Here is a 26,755-nt window from a genome sequence, read left to right on the forward strand (position 1 = left end):
TTTTATTTGTACAACTTTCGATTCTTCCACTTTTTTCTTTTGTATCATGACACCTTGAAATTGACGGCTTTAGATGTTACTGGAAACAACATAATGCATTTGCAAACTAAAAAAAAAACCTTGGTTGGAACAAACTCATATCAACCTTGGTTTAATGAAATATGGATACAATGCGGTGCGGTGTTTATTATGTCTCATGCGGTATAGCCTTGTTATCGTAAACAGCTCAAAAATCCTAAGTTCAGTATAAGGCCAGTATAGCTGAAATCAGTAATAAAAATTTGATCAAAAGTGCACTCGAGCAATGGAATTTAGTGATTGATGGGACGACAACTCTGGTGGCCTTTACTAGAGAGCAAGGAGACTTATGCCGCATTTTGTTGCCTCTGCTTCTCGCCCATAAATTTGTACCTGTTCCACTTGTTATTTGCAGTTTACTGACACCTTTGCAAATTTTGTACACACCACAGCTTGAGTCTGGTACACAAAAAGAACAAGAATGGCTTAACCCGAAAAGCTGTACATTTTTTACTCATGTGAGGCTTGTCACACACAAACACAAAAGAAAGGGGTGTGCGAATATTCGAAATTTTGAATATAAATCAAATTTGTTTCATATTCCGTTCATATTTGTATTAGAGAAATTGATATTCGAGAATTTCCGAATATTCTAAAATTCCTAAATACTCGGCAGCGATCGTATACCGCGCCGACATTCGTAAATTCGATTGTGGCGAAACCGCAATATCTGGGCAAATTATCTGAATATAGAGTTTAAAGTTCCAGGAAAACAATACAAAGGCCCTGTTCTTCTCCGTCATTTATCGCGTGGACCGATCGCATTCCGATGCCGCTAGGCTTGACTTCGTGCGCAATTCCGCAAGTGGGCTTTCCCACATACCACACGTGCTGCGAACAAGATGGGTTTCGACACGCTTCTAACAATTGCGACGCGAAAGCGCGTTTATTTTTTTATCCTTCTGTAATATTGCTACGGTTGTGCTTGTGCTTGGAACGCTCGTGCTTGGTGCGCTCGCGCTTGGAACGCGAAGAGGACGAAGTGCGTTTCTGCTGCTGGGCTTCGCGTGCCCGGTTGTTCGGCTGCGTGGCTGTAAGCTGTTTCCCTGTAAATATATTTTTTCCCTTTTGGTGTGCACATCTTCACGTTACATTATTGGTGTGAGGTGCTGGGTACAGCCACAGCAAGCACGGAACTTCGCAGCGGTCGTCAGCTCGCCGGCTCTTCAGCCATGACCAGCGAAGGGGCCGCTCCGTCGGCGTCCGCCAACCCGGCGTTCATCATTGCCCATCCGAGAGATCCTGGGACCTTCAACGGAACGGACGGCGTCGACGCGGAGGACTGGCTCGCAATGTACGAGCGCGTGAGCACACACAACAGGTGGGACCCGACCCTAAAGTTGGCCAACGTCATCTTCTACCTGACGGGCACTGCCAGGGTATGGTTCGAGACCCACGAGGATGAACTCACCAGCTGGGATCTCTGCAAGCGCAAGCTTTGTGACCTGTTTGGTAAGCCATTCGGGCGTCAGCTCGCTGCGAAGAAGGAGCTCGCATGCCGTGCACAAACGTCCACAGAGTCCTATGTATCATACATTCAGGACATATTAGCTCTCTGCATGAAAGTCGACGCCACTATGTCAGAGTGCGACAAAGTAGGTCACGTGCTCAAAGGCATCGCAGATGACGCCTTTAACCTTCTTGTATACAAGGACTGCGGAACGGTTGACGCAATCATCAAGGAATGCCGCCGGTTCGAACAAGCGAAGAGCCGCCGAATTTCTCCGCAGTTCACGCGGTTGCCGAATACGACTGCGACGTCGTCCTGTGTAGACTCGACTCCACCGAGCCGTCTGCCGACATCTGAGAGCCTGACACGACTTGTGCGCCAAGAAGTAGAGGCAATGTTCCCCGTTGCGTTTCATCCACCCGCAACAGACAGTACTCCAGCAGTATCCCTTATACAGGCTGTCGTTCGCAAAGAATTTGCCAATCTTGGGATTCAACCTGTTTGCTCAGTTAGTGCCCCATATGCTCGCCGCATGTCCCCGGAGTTCGGTTCTGAACGTGCATACTACCCTCGACGCAGCCGCAATCCAGATGAATGGAGAACACCTGATGACAGGCCCATCTGCTTTAACTGCTCCCGAGTTGGCCACATATCTCGAAACTGCCGAAGCCGTCCGTCCTCGACCTACAGCCGCTACCCGCCGGGTTCTGCATATTCCCGCCGCTCTCCCTCGCCCTCGGAAACGACCTCTTCTGGCCACAACGCTCAGACCCCGCTTACCAACCGTTCGTCGTCACCTCAGCGCCGTCGATCTCCATCGCCCCGACCTCGCCGCCCTTCGTCGCCGGCCCCATATGCCCGCTCCCGGTCGGAAAACTGATGGCTGCAGCGTCTGGGGGTGATGCTGCTCTGACGACCCGACCAGAAAACCCTCCTTTAACTCTTCATGCTCATCGGAACATCCTTAACGTCGACGTGGACGGGGTCCCTGTTACCGCTCTGATCGACACTGGAGCGCACGTCTCAGTCATGAATGCTCGTCTTTGCCGTCGCCTAAGGAAAGTGCTCACTCCTGCCCCCTCAACTGTGGTCCGTGTTGCAGATGGCGGTATGTCTATTGTCGTCGGAATGTGTACTGCTCGTGTTTCAATAGCCGGCCGCCATACTTCTGTGCTCTTCACTGTCCTCGAACACTGCCCTCATGACATCATTCTCGGCCTTGACTTTCTCACCGACCATTCCGCCCTTATAGATTGCGCCACAAGCATCGTTCAACTCGCTCTACCTGTTCCTTCAGAGCCACCGGATCCAATTGTTCACCGATTGTGCACCGCCGACTTTGTCCGCCTGGACCCCGATGCCGCCACTTATGTCCGTTTCTCCTCGGTCCCGCCAGTTCCCGATGGTGACTACATCATTACTCCGGTTCTTGATGTGCCCTTTACACGCAGTGTTGCCCTTGCGCATACAGTTGTCACCATGTCGGCAAATCAAGCGTCCCTTCCGGTTCTCAACTTTGCCTCTTACGTTCAGCCGCTCCCACAAGGTATGTCGCTCGCCACGCTGTGCCCTGCTGCCGAATGCGTCGTATCGGCGATGAGAAGCGTCCCACCCTCGTCGAACTGCCGCGACTCTGACGTCCCACCACCTGATGAATATGCAAAAATGATTGCTGCTGACCTCTTACCAGGGCAAGCTCACGACCTTCGGTATCTTCTGTCGTCTTTTCGCGACATCTTTGACTTCGATGACCGCCCTTTGGCTCGAACATCTGTGGTCACGCATCGCATCAACACCGGTGACGCAGCTCCTATTCACAGACGACCCTACAGAGTGTCCAGTGCAGAACGCACCATCATACAGCAAGAGGTGGACAAGATGCTCAGTAAAGACATCATAGAGCCCTCGTCGAGCCCTTGGGCCTCACCAGTTGTGCTGGTTAAAAAGAAGGACGGCAGCTGGCGCTTTTGCGTTGATTACCGGCACCTAAACAACATAACAAAAAAAGACGTCTATCCACTCCCAAGAATAGACGATGCTTTGGACTGCCTTCACGGAGCCAAATTTTTCTCTTCAATTGACCTTCGGTCCGGGTATTGGCAAATCTCTGTTGATGACAATGACCGCGAAAAGACGGCATTCGTCACACCGGACGGCTTATATCAGTTTAAAGTTATGCCATTCGGTCTCTGTAATGCGCCAGCTACCTTCGAAAGAATGATGGACTCCTTGCTTCGCGGCTTTAAATGGTCCACATGTCTATGTTACCTCGACGATGTTGTGGTTTTTTCGCCCACGTTTACCACGCACCTCGAAAGACTGGCGAGCATTCTTTCTGTCTTCCGTCGAGCCGGGCTACAGCTCAATTCGTCGAAATGTCAATTCGGTCGCCGCCAACTCACCATTCTCGGACATCTAGTCGACGCTTCTGGTGTCCGCCCGGATCCTGTTAAAGTTAAAGCCGTCAAGGACTTCCCTATTCCCCAGTCGTCTACGGATGTGCGCAGCTTCGTCGGCCTCTGCTCGTACTTCCGCCGTTTCATCAAAAATTTTGCCGGCACCGCTCGCCCCCTGACCGACCTTCTAAAGAAAGACACCCCTTTTACCTGGGGCCCTGCCCAAGAGGAGGCCTTTTCTTCGCTAGTCGACTTACTCACCTCCCCACCTATTCTGGCCCATTTTGATCCGTCGGCTCCGACTGAAGTTCGCACAGACGCCTGCGGTTATGGGATTGGCGCCGTGCTAGCCCAACGTCACCAAGGGCAAGAACGCGTTATTGCATATGCCAGCCGCCTCCTTTCTACAGCTGAGCGAAATTACTCAATTACAGAGCGCGAGTGTCTAGCTCTTGTTTGGGCCGTAGCTAAGTTCCGACCGTACCTGTTTGGCCGTCCATTCTCCGTAGTGACCGATCACCACGCCCTTTGTTGGCTGTCTTCACTGAAAGACCCCACAGGCCGGCTCGGACGTTGGACGTTGCGCCTCCAAGAGTATTCTTACACTGTTCATTACAAGTCAGGGCGTCTCCATCAAGACGCTGACTGCCTGTCTCGGCACCCTGTAGAGCCGCCTGATCCTGGAGACAACGACCTCGGCCCGTGCCTCTTCGCTATCTCCGATCTGGTTAACATCGCGGACGAGCAGCGACAAGACTCTTCCTTGCGTATTCTCATTGATCGCCTCAACTGTGCCAGCCGAGATCCTTCATTGCAACTGTTCGTCATTCAGGATGGCGTCCTATACCGCCGCAACCTTCGTCCTGACGGACCTCCGCTCCTGCTAGTCGTTCCCGAGCGTCTCCGTTCATCTGTCCTAGCGGAACTACACGACCTACCGACCGCAGGCCACCTTGGCGTCTCCCGCACATACGATCGGGTCCGACGCCGCTTCTTTTGGCCTGGTCTGTACCGCTCTGTTCGGCGTTACGTTGCCTCCTGCGACCTCTGTCAACGCAGGAAGAGACCATCAACGTTGCCTGCTGGCCTTCTACAGCCTATTGACGTACCTCTCGAACCATTCTACCGTGTTGGACTCGACCTTCTCGGACCTTTCCCGACGTCCTGCTCCGGCAACCGTTGGATTGCTGTCGCGACCGACTATGCGACCCGGTACGCTATCACGCGTGCGTTACCAACAAGTTGCGCAACCGATGTCGCCGACTTCCTCTTGCAGAACGTAATCCTCCACCACGGCGCTCCACACCAATTGCTGACGGACCGCGGACGCTACTTTTTGTCCCGAGTAGTTGACGATATCCTCCGGTCCTGTGGCACGCAGCATAAGCTCACTACAGCTTACCATCCCCAGACGAACGGGCTTACCGAGCGCCTCAACAGGACTCTGACCGATATGCTATCCATGTATGTCTCGCCCGACCACCGCGATTGGGACGTTGCCTTGCCTTATGTAACATTTGCTTATAATTCGTCGCGGCATGATACCACCGGCTATTCTCCTTTCTACCTTCTGTTTGGTCGGCATCCTGCGCTGCCATTGGATACATTACTACCGAGTTCTACTGCCTCGACCACAGAGTATGCACGCGACGCCATCTCCCGAGCAACTATGGCCCGTGAAATCGCCCGAGACCGGCTCACCGCATCTCAGACCTACCAGAAGTCAGTTTACGACCGCCGGCATCGCCCAGTACACTATCCGCCGGGCTCACTCGTCCTCCTTTGGTCTCCTTCTCGCCATGTCGGTCTCTCTGAGAAACTTCTACGTCAGTACAGTGGCCCTTATCGAGTTCTCCGTCAGGTGACCGACGTGACCTACGAGATTACACCTCTTCATGCTCCGACGTCGTCCACTAGCCCTTTGACTGACGTCGTTCATGTAGTCCGTCTCAAACCGTACCACACGCCTGCTACATCATCCACTTAGCACCGGGACGGTGCTTTTGCCGCCGGGAGTTATGCTACGGTTGTGCTTGTGCTTGGAACGCTCGTGCTTGGTGCGCTCGCGCTTGGAACGCGAAGAGGACGAAGTGCGTTTCTGCTGCTGGGCTTCGCGTGCCCGGTTGTTCGGCTGCGTGGCTGTAAGCTGTTTCCCTGTAAATATATTTTTTCCCTTTTGGTGTGCACATCTTCACGTTACAATATGTTATATAATTAATGCCCACACCCATGGCATTCGTTCTGTCACCTTAATAACTCTGTGCGTGACCACCACCATCTTGTTTTGGTCAACTACGCTATGCGGGGAAGCTTACTTGCGGAATTTCGCGTGAGGCTCCCGAAGGGGAAAGTCAAGGTGTCACAACAGGGCAAGCGATCCTGTAAAAATCCCGCCTATTGCATGGTGCACTGTAACCCATGCACCTCTTAAGTGGGTGTAACAGCAGGCGTGACTACGTTCGGAGGGCCTCTGTCACTAGGTCAAAAAAATAACCTGGCCGCATAGTTTTGGTTTCTGAGCTTCGCCACTCGCCTGTGCATTCGCCAGTAGTTCAATCTCAGCTCTGTGCGGCTTTCAGACTCTGACTGATGTGTCGCTGGTAATTTTTTTTTCTTTTTAGAAGCAGCCTCACCATTCCGACGTCAGTGCGCGTTCCCATCTCGCTTACGTTCGCGATGTCTTCTAGCACGCCGAAACTCGGTGCTCGTCACGGGCTTATTACAGGTGTTTGCACGATAGAGCCACCTCATAAGGCTACCACATTCTCGGCAGTTCTTTTTGGGTTGGGGTTATATATCGACCTTCAAAATAACCCGGGCATTTCTGTCGGTTCTCTGAACTCCGAATTAATAATGAGGTTTTACTAGCCATCATGTTGTTCCCAGTCTTGTCATGTTATGGATTTCATTTTGCATGACCATATTACAGGTTGGATACTGTTATGCTGTTCATTTAAGTAGTGTACATTGCGCACATCATGCTTTTTTTTATGCGGTGCTCAAGCAGTCTAGTTTTGTTTATTTCAGTTGCAAAGGCCATACACTATATATTTTTTTTTATTTGATACTGTAAGTCCCATCAGGGACTGTAACAGGAAGGGCTCTGAATGATACAGTTGTAGTGCACATGTTGGTAAGTAAACAATTTGAACAATAACATATGGCAAAAATAGTTACAAAATCGGTTAGAGATTTCAAGTTGAGTAACAAATAATAGGCGGCAAACATGATGACAAGCATACCAAAAAAGTCCAGTGTTCATATTGAAAAAAATATGAACAATGTTTGCTTGTTTATCTTTACTGAATTCATTTTTTGTGCTGACCAGATATTCAATTCGATATTCGAGGCCATTTTTTCTTCGTATTCGTATTTGACTTGTATTCGAAAATTTCAGTATTTGCACACCCCTAAAAAATTTAATCTAAAATCCATGTGGATCAAAACTTTTATGGCTGATGTCAGATGGTTTCTTCCTCAAAATAGTGCAGTAAGCAGGCATGTATTCAAGGCCTGCCCGCAGGGGCATCTGCAAGATGCGGATGTTGGTGAGTTGCGACACCACGGGTTCCCGAGCATTTTCAGGGACATCCGCGCAGAGGGATGATGGTCAGCAGTGTGTCATCACGGACCCGAGCACCTGCGCTTAGCTGTGTGTAGCTCAGCTGTGTCCTAGTGTTCCTGTATATGATCCCGTAGGGAGCAGAGTTGCGCAAAGGTCCACCATTTTGTTCCAAGCTCAGCGGCGGGGGCTTCACAATACCCCCTCACTCGGATAACCAAGCAGACTGTGCTCAAGATGGGAGCAGCTGGAAGGGCTGTTCCCCTCCAGCTCATATGTTGGGCATGAGCTGACACGAATTGGAACAAAATACGTTTGCGGGATCATGTGATTGCCTCTCCACAAATAGTGTTACGAGCGGCGTGAGGAAAACAGTCACGCAACTCTGCTCCCTGCGGGAGCATATATAGGGGCGCTACCTTGTCTAGGGAAAGGGGATCGTGGTGGTTGAGCCGATGCCGAGCGTTTGGACCTTTAAGGCCACTCGGCGGCGGCAACACATCACTTTGGCCCCATCTTCCTGTAGACGGCATCTCCGGCCTGACGCGACCGGAGGAAATGGCAGTCGCCATTTCCTGCCCTCTCCTCTTATCTTTCACTTTCGTATTCCTTTCTCACAATTTTCCTGTCTCCTACTCACTTGTTTTTTCCCTTTTTTCTGGCGGCAAGGGTTAACCTTGTGTGACCAACTGCCCTGAGTTGCGTCGTATTTGGTTATAGTTGGGGTGTACATCTGGCATGGGCAGGATTTGCTTTCAAGTTCCTGTCCAGTCCCGTTCTTGGGCTCCGTGGTGGGCGGCTGGCTCCGCCGCCGAACAACACGCCTACTTTATGGCTCGCTTCCCTTCACAAAATGAGAGCCCTCAAAAAAGAGTGTGGACCGAAGGGACAGTCCAGTATTTTCAAAAATTGAAAGAAATATTCCCAAAACGTTACGTTCTTCACAGCGAACAATATCCCCATTCATAGTAGCAAGAAGCCTAACCGTTGCTTTGGGCACAGGTTTACAAGCTAAAGAAATGCCTTTTGGCAACTTCCTACTAGGACTGAAAGACAACTCTGAATATTCTAAGCTGTGCAACATAGTGACCATTAGGAATACACCTTTATCAACTACTGCACATAAATCTTTAAACACCGTCCGGAGTGTGATCTCCGAAACAGATTTTCTTGAACTCGCAGAAGAAGAAATGCTCAAAGGTCTCAAGGACGAAAATGTCATCAGTGTTCACCGCATCAAAATCGGGAAGAAAAGCAAAGAAGTAGCAATAAAACATCTTGCCCTCACATTCAGCTAAAGCACACTCCCCGAATCAATTGAAGTTGGTTACCTAAAAATAATGTCGGGTGCTGCATGCGGAAGCCACGAACGGTGTTTCAGCTGTCAGCGATACGGTCATGGCTCGCAGAGTTGCAGTGGTCTAAAAACGTGCAAAATACGCTTCACAAGAGCATGTTTCTGAAAACTTTGAAGCAGCAGCACTACGCTGCACAAACTGTGAACGTGATCACTCCTCCTATTCAAGGTCATGTCCCTCACGGAAGAATGAGAAAGAAATAATAACAATGAAGCCAAAGCAAAATATAACTTTCTAGGAAGGGCAACAACTCTTCCAAGCAAAAAACACTTTCAACTTCACAGCAAGAATAAGCTTAGCCGATTTGATGTGTGGGGGCTCTGCACCACACCACATTCCGGCCAGTGCCCAGGCAAAGCCTCAGGCAGGGCCATCTGCACCCCTGGCAGGGTCAGCGAACGCTGCCCTGCCATCCTCTAAATAATAACAATTGTTGATTTATACTTCCAATAAAAAATTTTGGGGCGTAACATTTGGCAAAAAGCTCACATTCCTGCCACACATCAACATTGTCGAAAAGAAAGCTTCCCAGTCCCTGAATATACTGAAAGTACTGTCTCAAAAACACTAGAGATCTAATAGAATATGTCTTTTCCAAATCTACCGGTCTAGTACACTCTACACTAGACTATGGATGTGTTGTGTATGGGTCTACGAGGCAATCATATCTAAGGCAACTGGACCCAGTGCGTAACCTTGTTTTACGTCTCAACTGGCGCATATAGAACATCCCCCATAAATAGTCTCTGTGTCGAAATCGATGAACCCTCCCTTACAGACAGAACTATGCTCGCATGCACATATGTCCTGAAAATCTGTTCCCTGCCGGAACACCTTTGTTACTACATAGTTAGAAAGTGCACCTCCAGAACACTGTGCAACAACAGACCCCAGTCAACCAGACCTCTGCTTCTCCGCTTAAAAGAAGTTGCCAAACCTTATGGATACTGGATACCCTTCCTGATGTCACCTCACTGCACAACCCACTGCCCTTATGGTACAGCCTCCCTACTGTACGCGAGTCTACATTAACACACTTTCGGAAAAAACAAACACCACGCAAACACACACTACAGGAATACTTGGCACTACAAGAAATATATGTGCACTACACAGAATTTTACACTGATGGCTCAAAAACAGCAGATAAGGGAACCGCGGTAGTACAAGGAAACTGGCAGAAAATAGTAAGGCTGCCAAACTGTGCATCCATTTTTAAAGCCGAATGTTATGCTGCCTCTGTAACTGTAAGCAGAATAATAACAGTATTGAAGACAACATCAACTATACAGATTCGCTCGGCCTGCTCACGTCATTACATTCCAGAAACGGAGCTGAACCATTAGCAGTGCCGAGCCATATTGAAATGGATGGAAATGAAAGAGCCAATCTGTGTGCTATAGAAGCTCGCAGTCACGCAGTCGGGAAAGTCTGCATGCCTCATCGAGACTGCGTGAAATTAATACATTGTAACTTGAAGGCTAAACGGCAAACATCTTGGGATAATGAAATAAACAACAGGCTGCATTTTGTAAAGCCTGTCCTCGGAGAACGGAAGACCTGTATGCACCAGAAACATTTTGTAGAAGTAATTTTACGTAGTCTCCGCATAGGACACACACACCTGAGACATAACTTCCTGCTGACGAAACAAGAAAAACCTCTTTGTGGAAGATGTCAAGACGAGCTCGCATTAAACCATATTTTACTGTCATGCTCAAAACTCGAGAAACTAAGAAAAAAAAGTAGTTCACTCAATCTTACAATGTGTTCCTTTTCATCCATTGTTACTCTTGTGTGATAATGCAATTGTTGACGTACCTTAGGTTTGTAGCTTTTTTAGAGACTGTTTTTTTTTTTGATGAACTAATTTCTAACCCAGCGCCTCACTTGTTTTTGATACATCTCAGGCACTTTCTCATTCCTGAGAAGAAGGCCGAGGTCTCTATTTCATTGGTTGGGAGCCTCGAGATCCTTGCCCGGCGAACTATGGCTACTGAGGCTACCCGACCTTCTTTAAAGCTTTTACCGTTAGCCATTTAAAAATTTTTGTCCTTTAGCTTCACTCGGAATTATGAAATAGCTTTTTAGGCCCTTTATGCCACCATTAATTTACACTTTTTTATAAAATCCCGTACAAAACAATTTTTTTCTATACCTTGTGTTTGGCGCATGATAGCCTTTGATGCTTATGCGCCACCAAACCCAACACAACGTATTCAAGGCCCCCCATTTCAAGAAATTACCTTGGGCCTCTCCAAAAAAGAAAAATTTCCTGGCCTCTTGCCTGGCTGTAAGCATATGAGATGTCTCTTGCATGCACATAATGGTCACAATTCTCTATATGTTGCGTTATAAGATTGCAGTGATGTGATTGCTGTGTCAAACTGCACCAAAAGCAAAGCCTGCTAGCTCCTGTGTTTCTTAGTCCTGTGCTAGCGCCTGTGCGTCTTTCTTTGTCCCTTGTCCCGTTTTGCGCTGCATTCGCATACCATGGATCGCATGCTGCTACATTATGACAAAATACGAGTAATCTGCGTCAAGCGTGTGCCAAAGCTCTGTATAACCAAAATTTTCGGGCCTTGCATGTTAGTCTTCGTGAACATATGTATGCTGCATATCATGCTGGCTGGGCCCGTTATCACCCCGCATAATGAAAACAGAGAAGCGAAATAGGCCTGCAGCACGCATGGGTTTACTCTGGTCATCCCATGGTGTGCAGGGCACGCTCGAAATGCGCATGGCAAGAACATTCAACAGTGCTGGTTTCAACGTCCATGTCCTTGCTCGGCTGAAGTGGGGAACAGAGTGCTACCGCGAAGTTCTCAGTGGGCGTCAATTTTGGGGTTCGCTTTGTTGCCCTATCGAAAAGAGGCGGATAACCCTGGATAATTTTTTTCACTCGCGTCAAACTATCTTCCTGCTGCGTGGTTCCCGTTCTTCAGCGCATATTTAGCAGCACGCAACTTCAGCTTTGCATCGCAGCTTCTTTGCCTCACAGGCAGTGTCATGTAAAGTAAAAACAATGTACGATGCGCACCAAGCCATAAGGATGACACTGAAATCGAAAATTTCGAGAATATGACGGCTGCCGCATTCAGTCCTGTTGTTGCGCGATTGATTTTTTCAAAAAGCATTAGCATAACGCATTCCCCTACCGTTAACCACATCCGCGTTGAGCTATCTGCACATGTGCAGGTGGCCCTGAGGAATGCACACCAGCCATTGCACAGGTGAAGTTGGGTCCCCGCCTCCCAATGAAGCGGGTCAATGTGGTGCATCATTTTCTGCTGTATATGAGTCAGAGCGACGAAAAATTAGAAAAAAAAAGTGAGGTTATGCACCGAAAAATATGTTATCTATATCTGTGCCAAATGCTCACTTTTTTGCACCAAAAGTTACTTTCGGCTGCTCCAAAAGCTGTTCCAAAGTGGTCTCGGCCAGTCACATCATTGAGATTGAAACTGAGCATTGCCACAATGCCTAACATTGTTTACAAAGCTCACGAAATGCTCTGAATCATGGGTTGCATGTGTGTTTCAAGTTGTTCATTTGCATGCACAAAGGTAGTGCCAAGTGTTGCTGTCACTACTGTGGAAAAGAACACTTGTAGCATGTTAGCTGGTTAGTAAGTATTGCCAGTGATTTTTCTGTTTGAAGGCTTGCTTTAAAGAAAAGGTGAGGGGGGGGGGGGGGGGTGCACGACTTAATGTGAAAGCATTAGGCGACTCTTCAATGTGAAAACCCAACATCGCCCAAAAAGTGGGGCATTACAAAACTCTGAATTGGTTGAAACTGTATGCCGCCGTCAAAAGCAGAAAATGCGAAATGTTAGCCAGTAGTAGTCTCTACTACTACTTACAGCTGCACCAGCTACAAAGGAATACAATAGAATTGAAATAGAACAGAATAGCAATGCTTTCGTGCACTAGTACGAAAGTTCCAAAGTGCCCCTAGTAAATTTTTTTTTGATGGATTTCGATTGAAGTTATTTTTCTTGTTGGTTATGCTTTCAAACTTAACTGCACAAAATTTTGTCATATCTGATGAACTTTCTTTCTCTACAAATTTTTTCTCCTACACCTTGTGGAAAGATTGCAGACTGGACAGAATGTGACAGAAGAGTGGTTGAACATATATTTCTTTTCTCGGAGCCACTAGGTGGCTCAGTGGTTATGGTGCTCTGCTGCTGACCCAAAGACGTGGGTTTGATCCTCGCCACTGCGGTCGTGGCACCCGTGTTTCGATGGAGATGAAGCGCAAAAGGCATCTGTGTGCCGTGCGATGTCAGTGTGCCTTAAAGATTCCCAGGTGGTTAAAATTAATCCGGAGGCTTCCACTACAGTAACTCTTTCTCTGTTTCTTCTTTGACTCCTACCTTGCTCCCCTCCCTCACAGCACTGCTGAGGTTTCCACCAAGTAGTAAGACAGTTACTGTGATCTTCATATCCTAATAGCAAATCTAGTAATATAAAACATACCATATAGCTCTCTTGTTTCATCTGGCTGCTGTTAAAAGAATCAGTTGAGTGTAGAAAAACTATGTTTTGTTTCCGACATCCTTTTATATAGCAGAAAAGCAAGTGAGTGGTAGTTCCAAAAAAAATCTGGCATGCCCAATCACCTCTTGCTATCGAATGCTGGGTAGTTCTGGCTCTGCTAAAGGACAGAAAACATGAAAGTCTCCGAAAAATGTTCAGAAAGGTGTCTGCATTCGAGGTCGAGTCGAAAAAAATTATTTCAACAGACCCTGTGTCATTTACCAACCTTTGAGTAAAGCAGATATTTTGAACATGAGAAACTAAAAACTACTTGCACTGGAGTGTTTGAGAACACTTGCTAGGACTGACATGTGTAAGGGGCAGTTGGTGGCTGCAGGACCTGCAACTATGTATTGGCGGTCATGAACAATGTGCTCTGGTTCAGTGAGCTGGCTGGATCATACAGGAAAAGTCACTGCTTTCTGTTAGTGTGGACACCCGGTAGTTCCAAGATTTGAAGGAAGAAGAAAAGGAAGCAGTGTATACCTTTGCCAAGAGATGTTGCCATTGTTTAAAGGACTAAAAACGCTCACTCCCCTGGAAATTGGAGCTGGCTTCTTGAAACAAGACTGAAGATAATCTTTAATGTATGCCAGTTGCACACGGCTTAAGGAGCTGTGAAGCGGCACTTGAAAAATTATTTTTCTTGCTTTCCTAGGTGCCACTCTGTAAATGTGGTGCAATGCTAAATTTCTCCTATGCATGGCAGAAATTAAATGTGTTACTTCCTGTTTTGGTTTTGATTACTAAGAGCCTCATGGTGTCAGCCACCAGGTGCCCCAAGCAATAGCAGCTGGTGGTCACATGTGCTCATATACCAACATGGCACCGTTTCTGAAATTGCTGATGTAGCAAATGACCGAAACAACCTATTTGAGAAAAGAAAGTCAAGTTGGTTTTGATTTATTGTAAAAGGAGTTTTTATTTTGTTGTTTTTCATGCTATTTTTACTATATGAGACATCACTCCACACTCCTGTCCTCATATCCTTTCGAAACTATAAATCTGTGGGTTGCAACACTTGTGGACCTGCTCTTTCTGAGGCGAAGCGACTATATATAGGCATTAAAGAGGATGCTTGTTCGCAACCAGCCAACCTACATCCACTGCAGGACAAGGTCCTTTCCCAATTATCTCCAATTAACCTGATCCCAAACTAGCTGCAGCTACCCTATTGCTATATTCTTTTACGCTCTTGGAACCTCCTCTGTTGCTTTAAGGTAGGGGTTTTCAAACTAAGCTCCACCGAGTGCTTTTTGGGGTTCCCCGAGCACCTAAATCCATGCATGCCTAGACCCCCACCTTTTCTTTACCCACTTTATCTTGGGACTAGTCTCACTGCAACAGTTCATTGCATACTCTTTCACTGTACAGCCAACAGTTATTAATTGAATTGGGACCATTTTTCGACGTGCCATGTGTCTGCATACCCCTTCTTGCATGCACGTCTGGCAGGAAGAGCTTGAACCTAAGACATTTGGGGTGCCCCGACACATTTTGAAAACCGTTGGAGTCCCCCCCCCCCCCTCCTGAGGCTAGAGATGGAGAACTTCTGCTTTAAGGGATCATTGGTTCTCTCTTCTCTGCATTACATGCCCTGCCCACATGCATTCCTTTGATTTTAACTAGGATATTATCTTGAGTTTGTTCCCAGACTCTCTGTGCCCCCTTTCTGTCTCACAATGTTACCCCTATCATGTTCCTTTCCGTAGCATCAATGCAATCTCTGCAACTTAATTTCCAGACTTTTTTTTTTTAGCCTTCAAGGTTCTGCACCATAGCAAAAACTTTCCCGAGAGAACTATAATGCCTGTATTCATGTGAAACCCGTTTGCATGCATTTCATGCCCCGTAATGTATCTACCCTGCCATAATGGCACACACAAAACAGCACTGTGGCATGAATGTCTGTTTTCTCCTTTTGTCTCAATGAAACCTCCGTTGGAGCTCTTATAGCAGAATCACGATGTTCCGATCCTGGATGATATGAATTCGTAAAATACCTTGGCTAGATGTGTGCAATGGGTAAAAAGTTGGATGTTACAAACAACCCCCTGCCACACTGCAGATGACATGAACGTGCGAGCCGCGACCGCACACACGAGCATCAAGTATTTGCTGTCTGTACATCACCGAAGCGGGGATCACCAGTCGCGCGCTGTGCACTGCGAGTAGTGAGCGGTGGCGCATGGCCCGTACGCAAAGCCACGAGTAGTGAGCGGCAGCGCGCAAGCTGCACATGGCGCCAATATTGTGTCGGTAGCGCGCAGCTGTATGTAAACCCAGTCAGCCAAAAACAGATCTGTGCAAATTTTGTTCATTTTGGATATGAATTTCAGATGATACGAATACTTTTCGTGACCCTGGTTCTGGTTACAGCCAGGACAAGAAAAAAAAAATAGGCTCTTATAGCAGCACAAAGCAGTCTATGAGGATGCCATAGTGAAGGGCTCTGGTTTAAAGGAGTATAGACCCCTAATTTCCCGTTGCACATTTTCTTCTCTATAATGATGTGTAAGACATTAGTATATGTGGATCACCACATGGCATTCACTGGTCACAAAACCCCACTCTTTTGGCATGGACTGGCGTACATATTGACCAACAGGAGCAGGGCTAATGGATTTGTTTGTGTCAGGCTTGTGACTTGATCGTTGTGTAATTCGGCCCCAGGATTCAATCCTGTGACCTTGGGGTCAATAGCACCTCAAAGTCACTGAGCCACCATGGCGTTAAGGTATATAACAGCAGTAAGTGTAAAAATATGTTTTATTTTAGCCATTACTTCAGAACAGGTGTACAATTTGTTTACTATTTTGCTTTCACTCGTGACCTGCATGATGTAGCTGTTCACAGTTGACCCAGGCACCTAGAAAAAGAAACAGAAATGCGAAACCTACATTAACTTTCGCATAAAAATTTGTGGAATTCATAAAATAAAAATTTGCACTGCAGAACCCTCAGGCTAAGCATGGATATGAAACACTCTGTGGCAGCGGTCTGCAGGTCTCAAAGAACCAAGCACACTGAACAGCAACTTGATAACAAAAATGTGAATTCTGCCCATGACTGCACTTAAAGGGACCCTGAAATCTTGATAGGCATATTCTAGTGCAACAGATCTGTAGAGGCGGTCTTTGTGGGTATTCGAATCAAATTTGAAAGCACTGCGTGGACCCTATCATTTGGAAATAAAATTTACAAATCCCTGCTTGCAGCAGCTTGCAACCTGATAACGTCAGTGGGCAGAAGAGCCAGTCTTCAAGCTCACCCAGTCTTTACTCCTTAACTGTGCTGTGCACAACACAAAGTACTAGCCAGCAGTGCTGTACAGTGTCCTGTCGCAACAAGAAACTAGCTCGTGCTGGTATTGGGAGAATACTTTTGTCAATACTAGGGAGTTCTGAAGAGGCAAAAAATGCAGCTATCTCCTGCGCTGCGGCACAAACAATTTCTGCGGCAAAAAAAAAAAAATCAACTTGCCTCACTCCCCTGCCCCTCTCAAACACGCACACATGAAAGAAATATGAAATGGAAATCATTTACAGCAGAAAAAAAAAAACCCTTGCATGCTTAGTAGCTTGCGTGATCCTACTTCATCCACCCTGCTGTCTTATCCACTAACTACTGGTTATCACTAAATCAGTTTTTAGAAGCATTTTCAAGTGATTGCTGCCCTCTTTATAATGTTGCTTGTGTATCAATTATGCAATGCTGTTCTTCAGATGAAACTTTACAACTAGCCCCAACTTCCCACTTTGCCCAGTGAGATATTATATCGCATCTAAAGCAAGGCAGCACAAATAATATGCACCTGGCCAAAAGCCGACCAGTGAAGGGGGCTAAAATGGCTAACCTCTAGATGCGTCCCAGTGCCTTCAACTTCTCTAGCAGCTCGTCCACAGACTCGACCTTAGTGCCAGCCTCCCTCGTTGGTGGGTCCTCCACACTCACAACTTCAATGCGAGCGCCCACATCCACACCGAGGTCCTTGGGTGTCTTCTTCTCCAGGGGCTTCTTCTTGGCTTTCTGCAACACACGGTAGAAGGGGTTACTGCATATCCAGAAGCATGCCTCAGCACCTCAACTCAAACATTTTGCTGGCCAACCCTTCCCCAGTCAGGAAACAGCGATACTTACGGCCCCTAGATTTCCACAACTCTGTGAAAAATCTCGGATTCCAGCATTTTTCGTGGAATTGTGTGCTAGCAGCCACATTTTTTTTAATGATAATTTGTTTGCGGACATCAGTAGGAATGATAGAATGATGGGAATGTGACTAATTTAATCATCTGTATTCTCTTCAAAGTGTGAATCTGGCAATGAATGAAGTTCTGCTGATGCCTTGATATGCTTGCTGCCCCATCCACTCAAGTTAGCATGACAAGTGCTGCGGCTTTGGCAGCAACGTGCTCACATGCTTGTATGGGAATAGTCTCAACAGTGGCACCTGTCGAAAACAATACTACCATAGTTGCACGAAAATAGTGCGAGTTTTTTTCCTTGAATCACCTGCTTCAGAAGGCACATTGCATTATATCTGGAACCAAACTTATCACCGTGCATGTGATGAGCTGCAAGGAAATGCTGAAACTTCTCAACTACCTTGGGTCATTGGGGCGAAGCATATGGCATGCACTGGCAAGAGTTCCTACAAACGATGAAACACGGCACATCGGCACGAGCCGTTGAAAACAAACAGAAGGCAGTGAAATAGCCGTGAAGAGTACAGAAAGGAAAAAGGACGAACAAGCACAGAACTGTGTAGCATGAAACATGAAGCGGCTGCACGGGAGGCTTCCTGCGGAATATTGGAGAATCTCTGTTCTCAATTCACGGAATTTTGAAATTTTCCAACGCAGAAAAATTGGAGGCTTTAACGATGCCTCCTTGCAGCATTGCTGTTGCTTGAAAATGTATTCACTGCTCCCTCTCACACCAATTGCATACACCCTCAAACGCATACTGCTGATCCATGCCATAAGAAAGAGAAGCCACATATGTATCTAAGTCTTGAATCCAGCAAAGTCAGATTTTTCTTCACTTCGAAGCAGACTAATTACACTCTAAACAAGCACAACTGGATCTGCGAAACAAGTCAAAAATTTTAAATGCCGAAAGTCTCCGTAATATTTTATCTACGCCTGCACATTTCTGCATGACAGATATAGCACACTTGGCTAACATAGCACTGGTCAAACAGCCTGCAATGTGCATTGGATATCTAAAAGACTCAAACAGAATACAGCTTAGAGCTGTTGGCAAACAATACGCAAGATTAGTTGGGTCAATCCCTGAATAGCCTAAGAACAACATCATCATCAGCCTGACTATGCCCACTGCAGAGCAAAGGCCTATCCCATGTCTCTTCAATTAACCCTGTCCTTTGCCAGCTGCGGCCATCGTATCCCCGCAAACTCTGACCACGTCCGCAAACATCCGCCCACCTAACTTTCTGCCACCCCCTGCTATGCTTGCCTTCTCTTGGGATCCACTCCGCTATCTAAAGGACTAGCAGTTATCTTGCCTTGGCATTGCATGCCCTGTCTAAGCCCATTTTTTCCTCCTGATTTACATAGCAACAATGTAAAAAAATTAGAGACGGCTGGCCGTGCACTGTAAACATGAGAGTGTAAGCTCGCATGTTTTTTGTAGCTGCTTTACATTGAACTGATGCACTATGGTTGGCTATCAAAATAGCAGAGAAAGCCAAATTCAGGGCATCCATTTCTGAGCATGTCACCTGTCTTGTCTCAAATAGAGGGTCATTGTAATTAGGTAGGATAAAGCCTGTGGATAGCACACAGTTTTTAAAAATGCATTCCCTTCAAATTAACTTCACCGACAGATGGCGTCTGCATGTCCTCTTCCTGCCTGTCAGCAAGTGGCCTTTAAAAGTGAATGCACCGTGAAATACCACTTCAATGAACTTGAGGGGACCAGAAGTGAGAGTTCACGCAACCTAAATGAGCGCAAAGTGGCTTATTTTGGCAAACTGAAGTAAATTTAAGGATATACATGGTTTTTAAAAACATGTTTCACAATATCTTAAAAATCCATGCATGTTATGTGTACTTAACACTTTTGATAGAATGCAGCAATTTTCTGCTCATATTTGATTTAACATTGCCATTCAAAATGCAAAGAAGTCTGGCACTCCAAAAACAAAGGCCATTGCAATGCTCCACAAAACACAACAGCTACCTGGCTGCAGCTACAACTCCGACTAAGGCAAGTGTGCTAGCGAATATTTCCAGCTACAGCTCAGGCTACAGGCCACCCGCGTAGCCACACCGGTCAAGGCAAATGGGCACCCTGTAGTTTCACAGGCTGAGCAGTTTCAGAATTGCAGTGTTTGCAGCCTCTCGGATGCATTCTGAACAGAAAGCAGTACTTTAGTGCTTTCCCACAATGTAGCTGACCAGAAAGTTTCAGTGTGTCGAAATGCATTCAACTGCAATTCATTAGCATTGGATGCAATGGTGTTTTGGGGAGGCGATTTTGCAAAAGTCTGTCTACAGGAAAATTACACTCAAGTAATGTTTGTTCATGTGGTATTTCACTGTACATAACTGTCAAGCCAAGTCAAATTTGTGCAGTTCCACTGTCGGTCTGCTAACAGCCAAAAATTCACTACCCATAAATTCGCCTATAGTAGGACGGAAAACATGCATATCAGGTTGAGAGACTGACCATGATGTTGGGGAGGGTGGCATATCGTGGCTCGTTGAGTCGCAGGTCTGCGCTTATCACTGTGGGCAGCTTCACCTTGATGTGTTCGAGGCCGCCATCAATCTCGCGTGTCACCTTCAGGCCGTCTTCGTCTTTCTCTATTTTGGAGGCAAAGGTGGCCTGGACAGAAATACAAAAATGAAGGTTATCTCATCTGTTCTACCTATCCAGAGCAGTAGCAATGAAATTACTGCACACTCATGAAACTAGGCCACCTCTATGTATGCACCTGCACTCCCACAACCTTTTGCAGTGGTATGTAAAGGCCTTTCCATTGTCCACACAGGGAGGTGAGAGCACATGCTCTTTGGATTGTTGTGAGCACATGCAGAAGGCTCGTGCTATTCCGCTGTGCTTGCCATATATGCACACAACAGTCAAGCAAGCAATATAGAGACAGCCAGGGAGCCTTTTTTTTTTGCAAATTAGCATACAGCACACAACTATCCACAGAACAGAACAGAGACCTTACTGCACAAGGACAATAAATGTCAGAGGCTGCAGTGGTGAGCCTTTGTATATCCCATGTCTTTAGGTGGGATTATAGATGGCCCAGCTTTGACCGTAAGTGAAACTTGCTGCTGGGAACTAGGGGGAATGAGACAGGGCTCCGAACCCAAGACCAGGAAGGGTACAATGTGTGTCCTGTATGTACTTCCGGCAGCCAGGTAAAGCTGCAGCTCAAGAAGAACCATCATGGAACACTGAAGGGTCCAGGGCTCTATCTGGATTGTAAACGTCAGATAATGCCCCATTGGCATCCTCGCTGAATCCACAGACAGTGCCTTGCAACAAGTCCAATTCTAAAAATTGACCTAACTGTTGCTTTTTCTTCCTCTGCCTATACAAGCTATTGTGTACCATTACCTGTGGCCAGTCTAAGATTCCAGCTGTCATCTGGGCAGTTTGGTTGCAGTCGTCGTCAATGGCCTGCGATGAAAAAAAAATGGCATCATGTACAGCATTATGTATTTTAAAAAGAAACAGCTAAGTGAACGTATCTTGACCATGTAATTCAAGGGCACATAGAAATGAAAACTCGATGTTCAACATTATGACCTGCTTTTCAACACAATTTTCACACTGAAGCATCAGATCGCATACTTTATTGAATGATAAAACAGTTCTGGCAGTGCTTTGGGTTGGAACAGCTCCAACTCTGTAACACTGTCAATGGTCTGAAACCTTTATCTCCTTCAGTGTCTTTTGGAGATCCAAGTGCATGACAGTCGCACAAAGGGAGGCCGGTGCTCTGAGTGGGATGTCACCATACTTGAAATAGCATTCATCTACCCATGGTCTAAAAGCCTGCAGCAGCTGTGCAAGAATTATTTGACACTGCTTATCATTTCACTTTCTTTGCCTATTGCTTTGAAGCTGGTTCAATAAAGGGGCGTTAAGGAGAACTTCATCCAAGTTTTTGTTCTTAGTAAAATTTTATTGTTCATGACTTTTTTGTGGCTGTGTTGACATTCACTCAGTAGCAAAAAAAAAGTGTATGTAATGTTGAGAAGTTTAAAGTTCAAAAATGAAATATTTTTTCCCTGCCAAGTGATAAAACTCATAGGGATGATGACACCAAGAGAATTATGGGCTCTGTGAGAACTGGCCATAGGTGGATGGCAGTATGGTCTAGCCTCGGAGATCTCACACAAGAAAGTATTTGACGTCATAGCGGTTTTCCGAAAATGGTCTTGGCAGTGACAGTACCTGTACTTCATTCTTGTGTCTTTTCTAGCATACAAAAAGCTGCTTTCAGAGAATACTGCCTCTTTTCTTATTAACATGCAGTAATCAATTGATGAAGGTCAGCTTCAATTAGTGCTCAATTGAGGCCTTCTTCCTGTGTTAAAATAAGGAGACCCTCTTCTACAGGCACCCATAAAACACTGGCTGAAGGAACAAGCAAACTGCAGAGTACTTCCTGTGGACAGAACGATTGGAAGAAGCAGAAAATTATTGCTGGCCGATAACTGACACCGAATAGGAAGGCTGCCTCATGGCACATAGTAATGGAATGTGACCATCATCATGGGCCCCTGTGGCCAATAACAAGCGGTTAAGGAACCGTTACGACCGTAATGCTGTGACAGTGAGACAGCAAGGAACAGTGAGCCAGATGCAAATAAGCAGGGTGCCACCAAACTCTGCTGAACGAGCACACATGAAAGTTTATGTTTCACTGACTCCCAGCTTCCTTCGTCATCGTCGTTAAGTCTAACAATATTACATATGCTGCACCCCCAATTGAGCACATTTACTTGCCAGCAAATACATCCTCTCTACAAGAGTACCTTTACACTCTACTGGAGCTTTACGTCAAACATGCTTATCACATAGTACGAATTTACTGTTACTTTCTTAAACAGGCACACATTGTTAGCACCTGCATGGTTGCCACTTTACAAGGCCAGCAATTCTCACCTGTTTCCCCACAATAATGACATCCACCTTGTTGTCAGTGGCCAGTTTGGCCAAGATCTTGGAGACGTGCAGTGGCTGTAGCGTCTCGTAGTCCTTACCTTCCACTTCCACATGGATGGCCTTGTCTGCACCCATGGCGAGTGCTGTCCTCAGTGTCTCCTGCAAGACAGTACATATGATGGGATGTTGGATTAAGGAGGAGGTATGAGCAGCATATAAACAAAGTTCTGCGCCCTTTGCAGAAAGACAAAAAAGGTAATGTGGAACATTATTGTATTGATAATAGCGTGAATTAGCTCAATCTTATTTATACTAGTCTCATGACTAATGCACGGAAATAAGGACTTCTCCATGCAGTTTCACTATATATGATGTCCCATGCACAGAAAGACAATTTCTCATGCTGTAAGAGGTTTTACCAGCATTAGCAATTCCACTAATTAACAGTGCATTAGTGCTTTTTCTTTTTCCCAAGCTGTTTGTAAAATTTTTTAGCTGCTTGTCGCCTATAGCTTTTTTGATGTTTTCAACCTCAGTGGGATTTTCCACATTCAGAAGACGCGCCATTTATGGACACAAAATGAAAGTGATGTCTGTCGAATTGTGCCCCATTGATTAAGGAACTCAAACAAGAGGAAAAGTCTTTCTTTTCGGGTTGCTCTCAAAGTTGACAGATGCAAGTGGGGCACTTATACTCCGTTTCATACATCAGGTGCAACGCTGTCAGCTAGCGCTCTTGTTTGCACTGCCTGCATCCACGACTAAAAAGTAGCGCGTTTCTTGTGGTGAGCGCAACATAGTAAATGCTTTGTCTGCAGGCTGCAAATTTGTCATGAGCTTGATTAAATGCGCGCTTACTGCTGACGACACGCTGTCGCTTTCTCATGCCATGGACCGCTCGGCCACAAAACAAGCACAGAGTAACATGCCTCCCTTTATTTTCTCATGCGGACTACTTCCGTACCTTTCACAGCATTGCACCTGATGTATGAAACGGAGTATAGTCATACAGACTGCACAGCTTGCGCATTCACCATATCTATGCGACTAGGTAGCGTAGCCATTGGGTGCAAGGCCTCACACATAAACTTCAAAAAGTTGCACTGTCAAAACACAGTAATTAACTTGATAATGCGTGTCATCTGGCGTAAGTGCTATGACCCCAGGTCTGGACATGTTTACTGCCAACACTTTCAATGAACCACAGAAATGGCCAGTTTCACCTCCAAAAGCATGCATGGGTTGGCAGAAACCAACATGTTCAATTAGACACAAGGCATTACTCAAATAGTAGCTTTTGAAATTTTACTAGTAAACAACAGCTGTCCAAACAGTAAACATTTATCTTGTGTTTGTTTTTTCATGCTCTTTCTTTATTCCTGCTGGCACGCTGCTCTCGATAAGAAAGGTGCGACCAAAGTGCTCAGGGAAAACCATGATGCAATGCAACTATTTGTGCAATGCAACAGTCTCTGGGAAGCACAGCCATGAACTAATGGTCACGACTACTCAAGCACAAGACTTGCATCAGAAACTGAAATCAGCCTGCCTACATAAGTCCAAATCTGATGCTTCAATACACCATGCAAAAAAGTAAAGCAACAGTGCTCGATGCTTTGAGAAATAGAAAGAGAAAGAAAAGATTTCATTACCTGTCTTGACACCACGAAAAGGACAAAAATGCCCCTGTGAACATGGTGTATCTTGGCGCCATGAAAAAGGAATAACTAAATGTGCATGCATAAAACCTTTCCACTAAGCAATGAGAGCACATCTCTTCACTGAAACCACTTATTTAATGCTCTGTATTGCACTCCCCAGCATCCTTCACTCATCAATGGTGCCACCTGTGCCACTGTTGTAATCACCGTATTTCCAGTCACACCCCAGGCAACAAATAAACTCACTGCCACCTAACGCTTTGCACCTTTGACTGCGCCGGCACCTTCAGCTTATGACATGATTTAAGATCAGCCTATCTTTGCAAAAGGAGCACTTAACTCAGCCACGCACCATGCTCGAATCAAGGTGTGCATGCTGCTCAGACAAAATTTCCTTTAGCCTCCTTGTGTGTGATAGACACAAACATTGCCAAGAAAGTGCAGCAACATGCAGTAAGCAGACTGCTTTCTGAAGCATTTAGAATGATAGATAGAAGTACGTCATGCTTGTAAATGCCAACTATTCTTTTGATCAGCTGACCTGCATTTCCAAGTGAAATGGGCATGAACTACAGAGCGCAAGACTAACTTGTTACGCAGGAGCCTTCCTTCCTTCATTTTTGTTCCTTAACAGTAACTTTGTGTCTGATCATCCATTAATGATTAGGTTACCTGTGCTCGGTATCATGTTCAATGTGTCATAGGGTGAACTTACCTGACATGCCACAGGTCCACACGAGACAGCAATGATCTCGCTGGCTATCTTTTTTTCTTTCAACCGTACTGCCTCCTCAACAGCAATCTCGTCAAAAGGGTTTAGACTGTGTTTCACGCCATCTGTGACAACCCCAGTTTTGTCAGGCTTGACACGTATCTGTTCGAAAACAAAAAAATAATGGTACATCAGTGTTAAGTGCGTGGCCCGACACTGATGCCAGACTTCAAAACTATTGGCAATGTCACTGGCACCATTCTGTGGCCAAGGTGTAGAGCAAGACAATAGTAATGAATGGTACAAAAAGAAAGCAGCAGCTGTAGATTATGCGGTAGAATGCCAAAGATGTCAGATGGAGGCCACAAATTCAGCCTTGATACACAGTATGCTTTGTTTTCTAATCAGAACTCTAAAATTTATTTAGAATATGTTCATGTTTACTAATATCCTTCAGCAACATTTTCGCCCGGCCAGATAGTTCAACCTGAAAAAGCTTAACACCATATATACATGTATACATTTAGTAATATGTACACTGACTATGAGTGGGCCATAATGATGGATCACTCTGCCAGACCATTCTGCAGTGCAAGAACTACTTTGGTACACGCGCGAATCACGGTCATACAACCAAATAGCCATTTTTTTTTGCACATTTGATAGATCTCGCTGCATGCAGGGCATTTACATGCTAATTATTAGACGTCAAAATGAGCCACCGATTACACGGATCGAGTTTGCACCATGTCCTTGCGACTGCGGATGCTGTTTAATATGCGACTGACCGGTTCATCTGGCGCTTTTACCGGCAAGGAGATCTCGAGGTCATTTATCTTGATTACAATGAACAACGCGCTGCTGAATGAATGTGGACGAGCCAGAAATACATTCCTGTTTCCATGCAAATATGCCAGGTGGCTAGTCTTCCGAGTTAAATTTGCCTGCCAGCACTCCGACACAGACAGGAAGGACAGTGCAGAATTCAGATGAACAGCTCGGCTTACAGGTCTCAAGTTCACACAGTGCGCCGTTCAACTGCGAGCGAGTATAAAGAAGTCGCCACACATGCATCACCGACAGTGCTGACCGCAAGGTCACAGTCACCACGAGGAAGGATAAAACTCATACAAAGGAAGTAAAGAAAAGTCTGGAGGACAACAAATGTCGCTACGAGAGGAAACGCATATCGGCTGGTGATCGATCAACGGGATGATATGATGAGCAGCTACTACGTGAAACTTCTCAGCCGGTGATTTGTCCGTCGTGACGTAAGCAAGCAAAGACGCGTAAACGAAGAAGCGCGTGCATATTCTACGCTGTGTGAACGTCAATCGGAACCCCTTGACACGTTAGCAATTAGCAATATCGGTGCGAGCACTTACGGAAGCACGGCGGCAAGTGAGACACAAGGTTCCAAACAGTGCACACGAAAGCCTAGCCGCAACATTCACCCGCCAAGCAAGACTAGGACAGTTCGTGCACAAATACAACGACTATACGGAGTGCGAAAGCACGCATACGTACTTTTACGGCATAATCAATCACACGCTTGCAGCCGACAAGCACCCTCAACGCCATGATGGACAGCAGCAGCGAAGGACCTAAAAGCGCAGGAAGCGCCCTCTGCTCCTTTGCCAAGAGTAATCAGATTTTATGCGCATTGGATATAAGCTCAAGGTAGATCGTAGCTCTTGATTAGCTCCTCGCAGTTTTAGATGAGAAAGTTAAAAACAAATTTCCAGAGAATTGACCAAGCCGAATTAAGCATGTGAGTCTGTTATATCGTTAAACGAGCGTAGCAAACTTTGTTCAACGTGTTCGTCACAAATATTAGCCCA

The 26,755-nt window shown here is 46.1% G+C and overlaps 1 protein-coding gene across 1 annotated transcript; it reads right to left on the reverse strand.

Annotated features, from left to right (window-relative positions):
• Positions 1–16,136: 16,136 nt before the first annotated feature.
• On the reverse strand, positions 16,137–26,592 carry Etfb (Electron transfer flavoprotein beta subunit). Its single transcript, XM_077668862.1, has 7 exons — positions 26,442–26,592; positions 24,918–25,076; positions 22,542–22,700; positions 20,985–21,047; positions 20,079–20,237; positions 17,242–17,414; positions 16,137–16,254 (listed from the first exon to the last, which is right to left on the reverse strand). Exons 1-6 carry the CDS (start codon positions 26,493–26,495, stop codon positions 17,244–17,246), a joined length of 765 nt encoding a protein of 254 aa, XP_077524988.1. The 5' UTR covers positions 26,496–26,592; the 3' UTR covers positions 16,137–16,254; positions 17,242–17,243.
• Between the last annotated feature and the right edge of the window lie 163 nt (positions 26,593–26,755).

Source organism: Amblyomma americanum, chromosome 6, assembly GCF_052857255.1.
Source record: "Amblyomma americanum isolate KBUSLIRL-KWMA chromosome 6, ASM5285725v1, whole genome shotgun sequence".
Classification (NCBI taxonomy): Eukaryota; Metazoa; Arthropoda; class Arachnida; order Ixodida; family Ixodidae; genus Amblyomma; species Amblyomma americanum.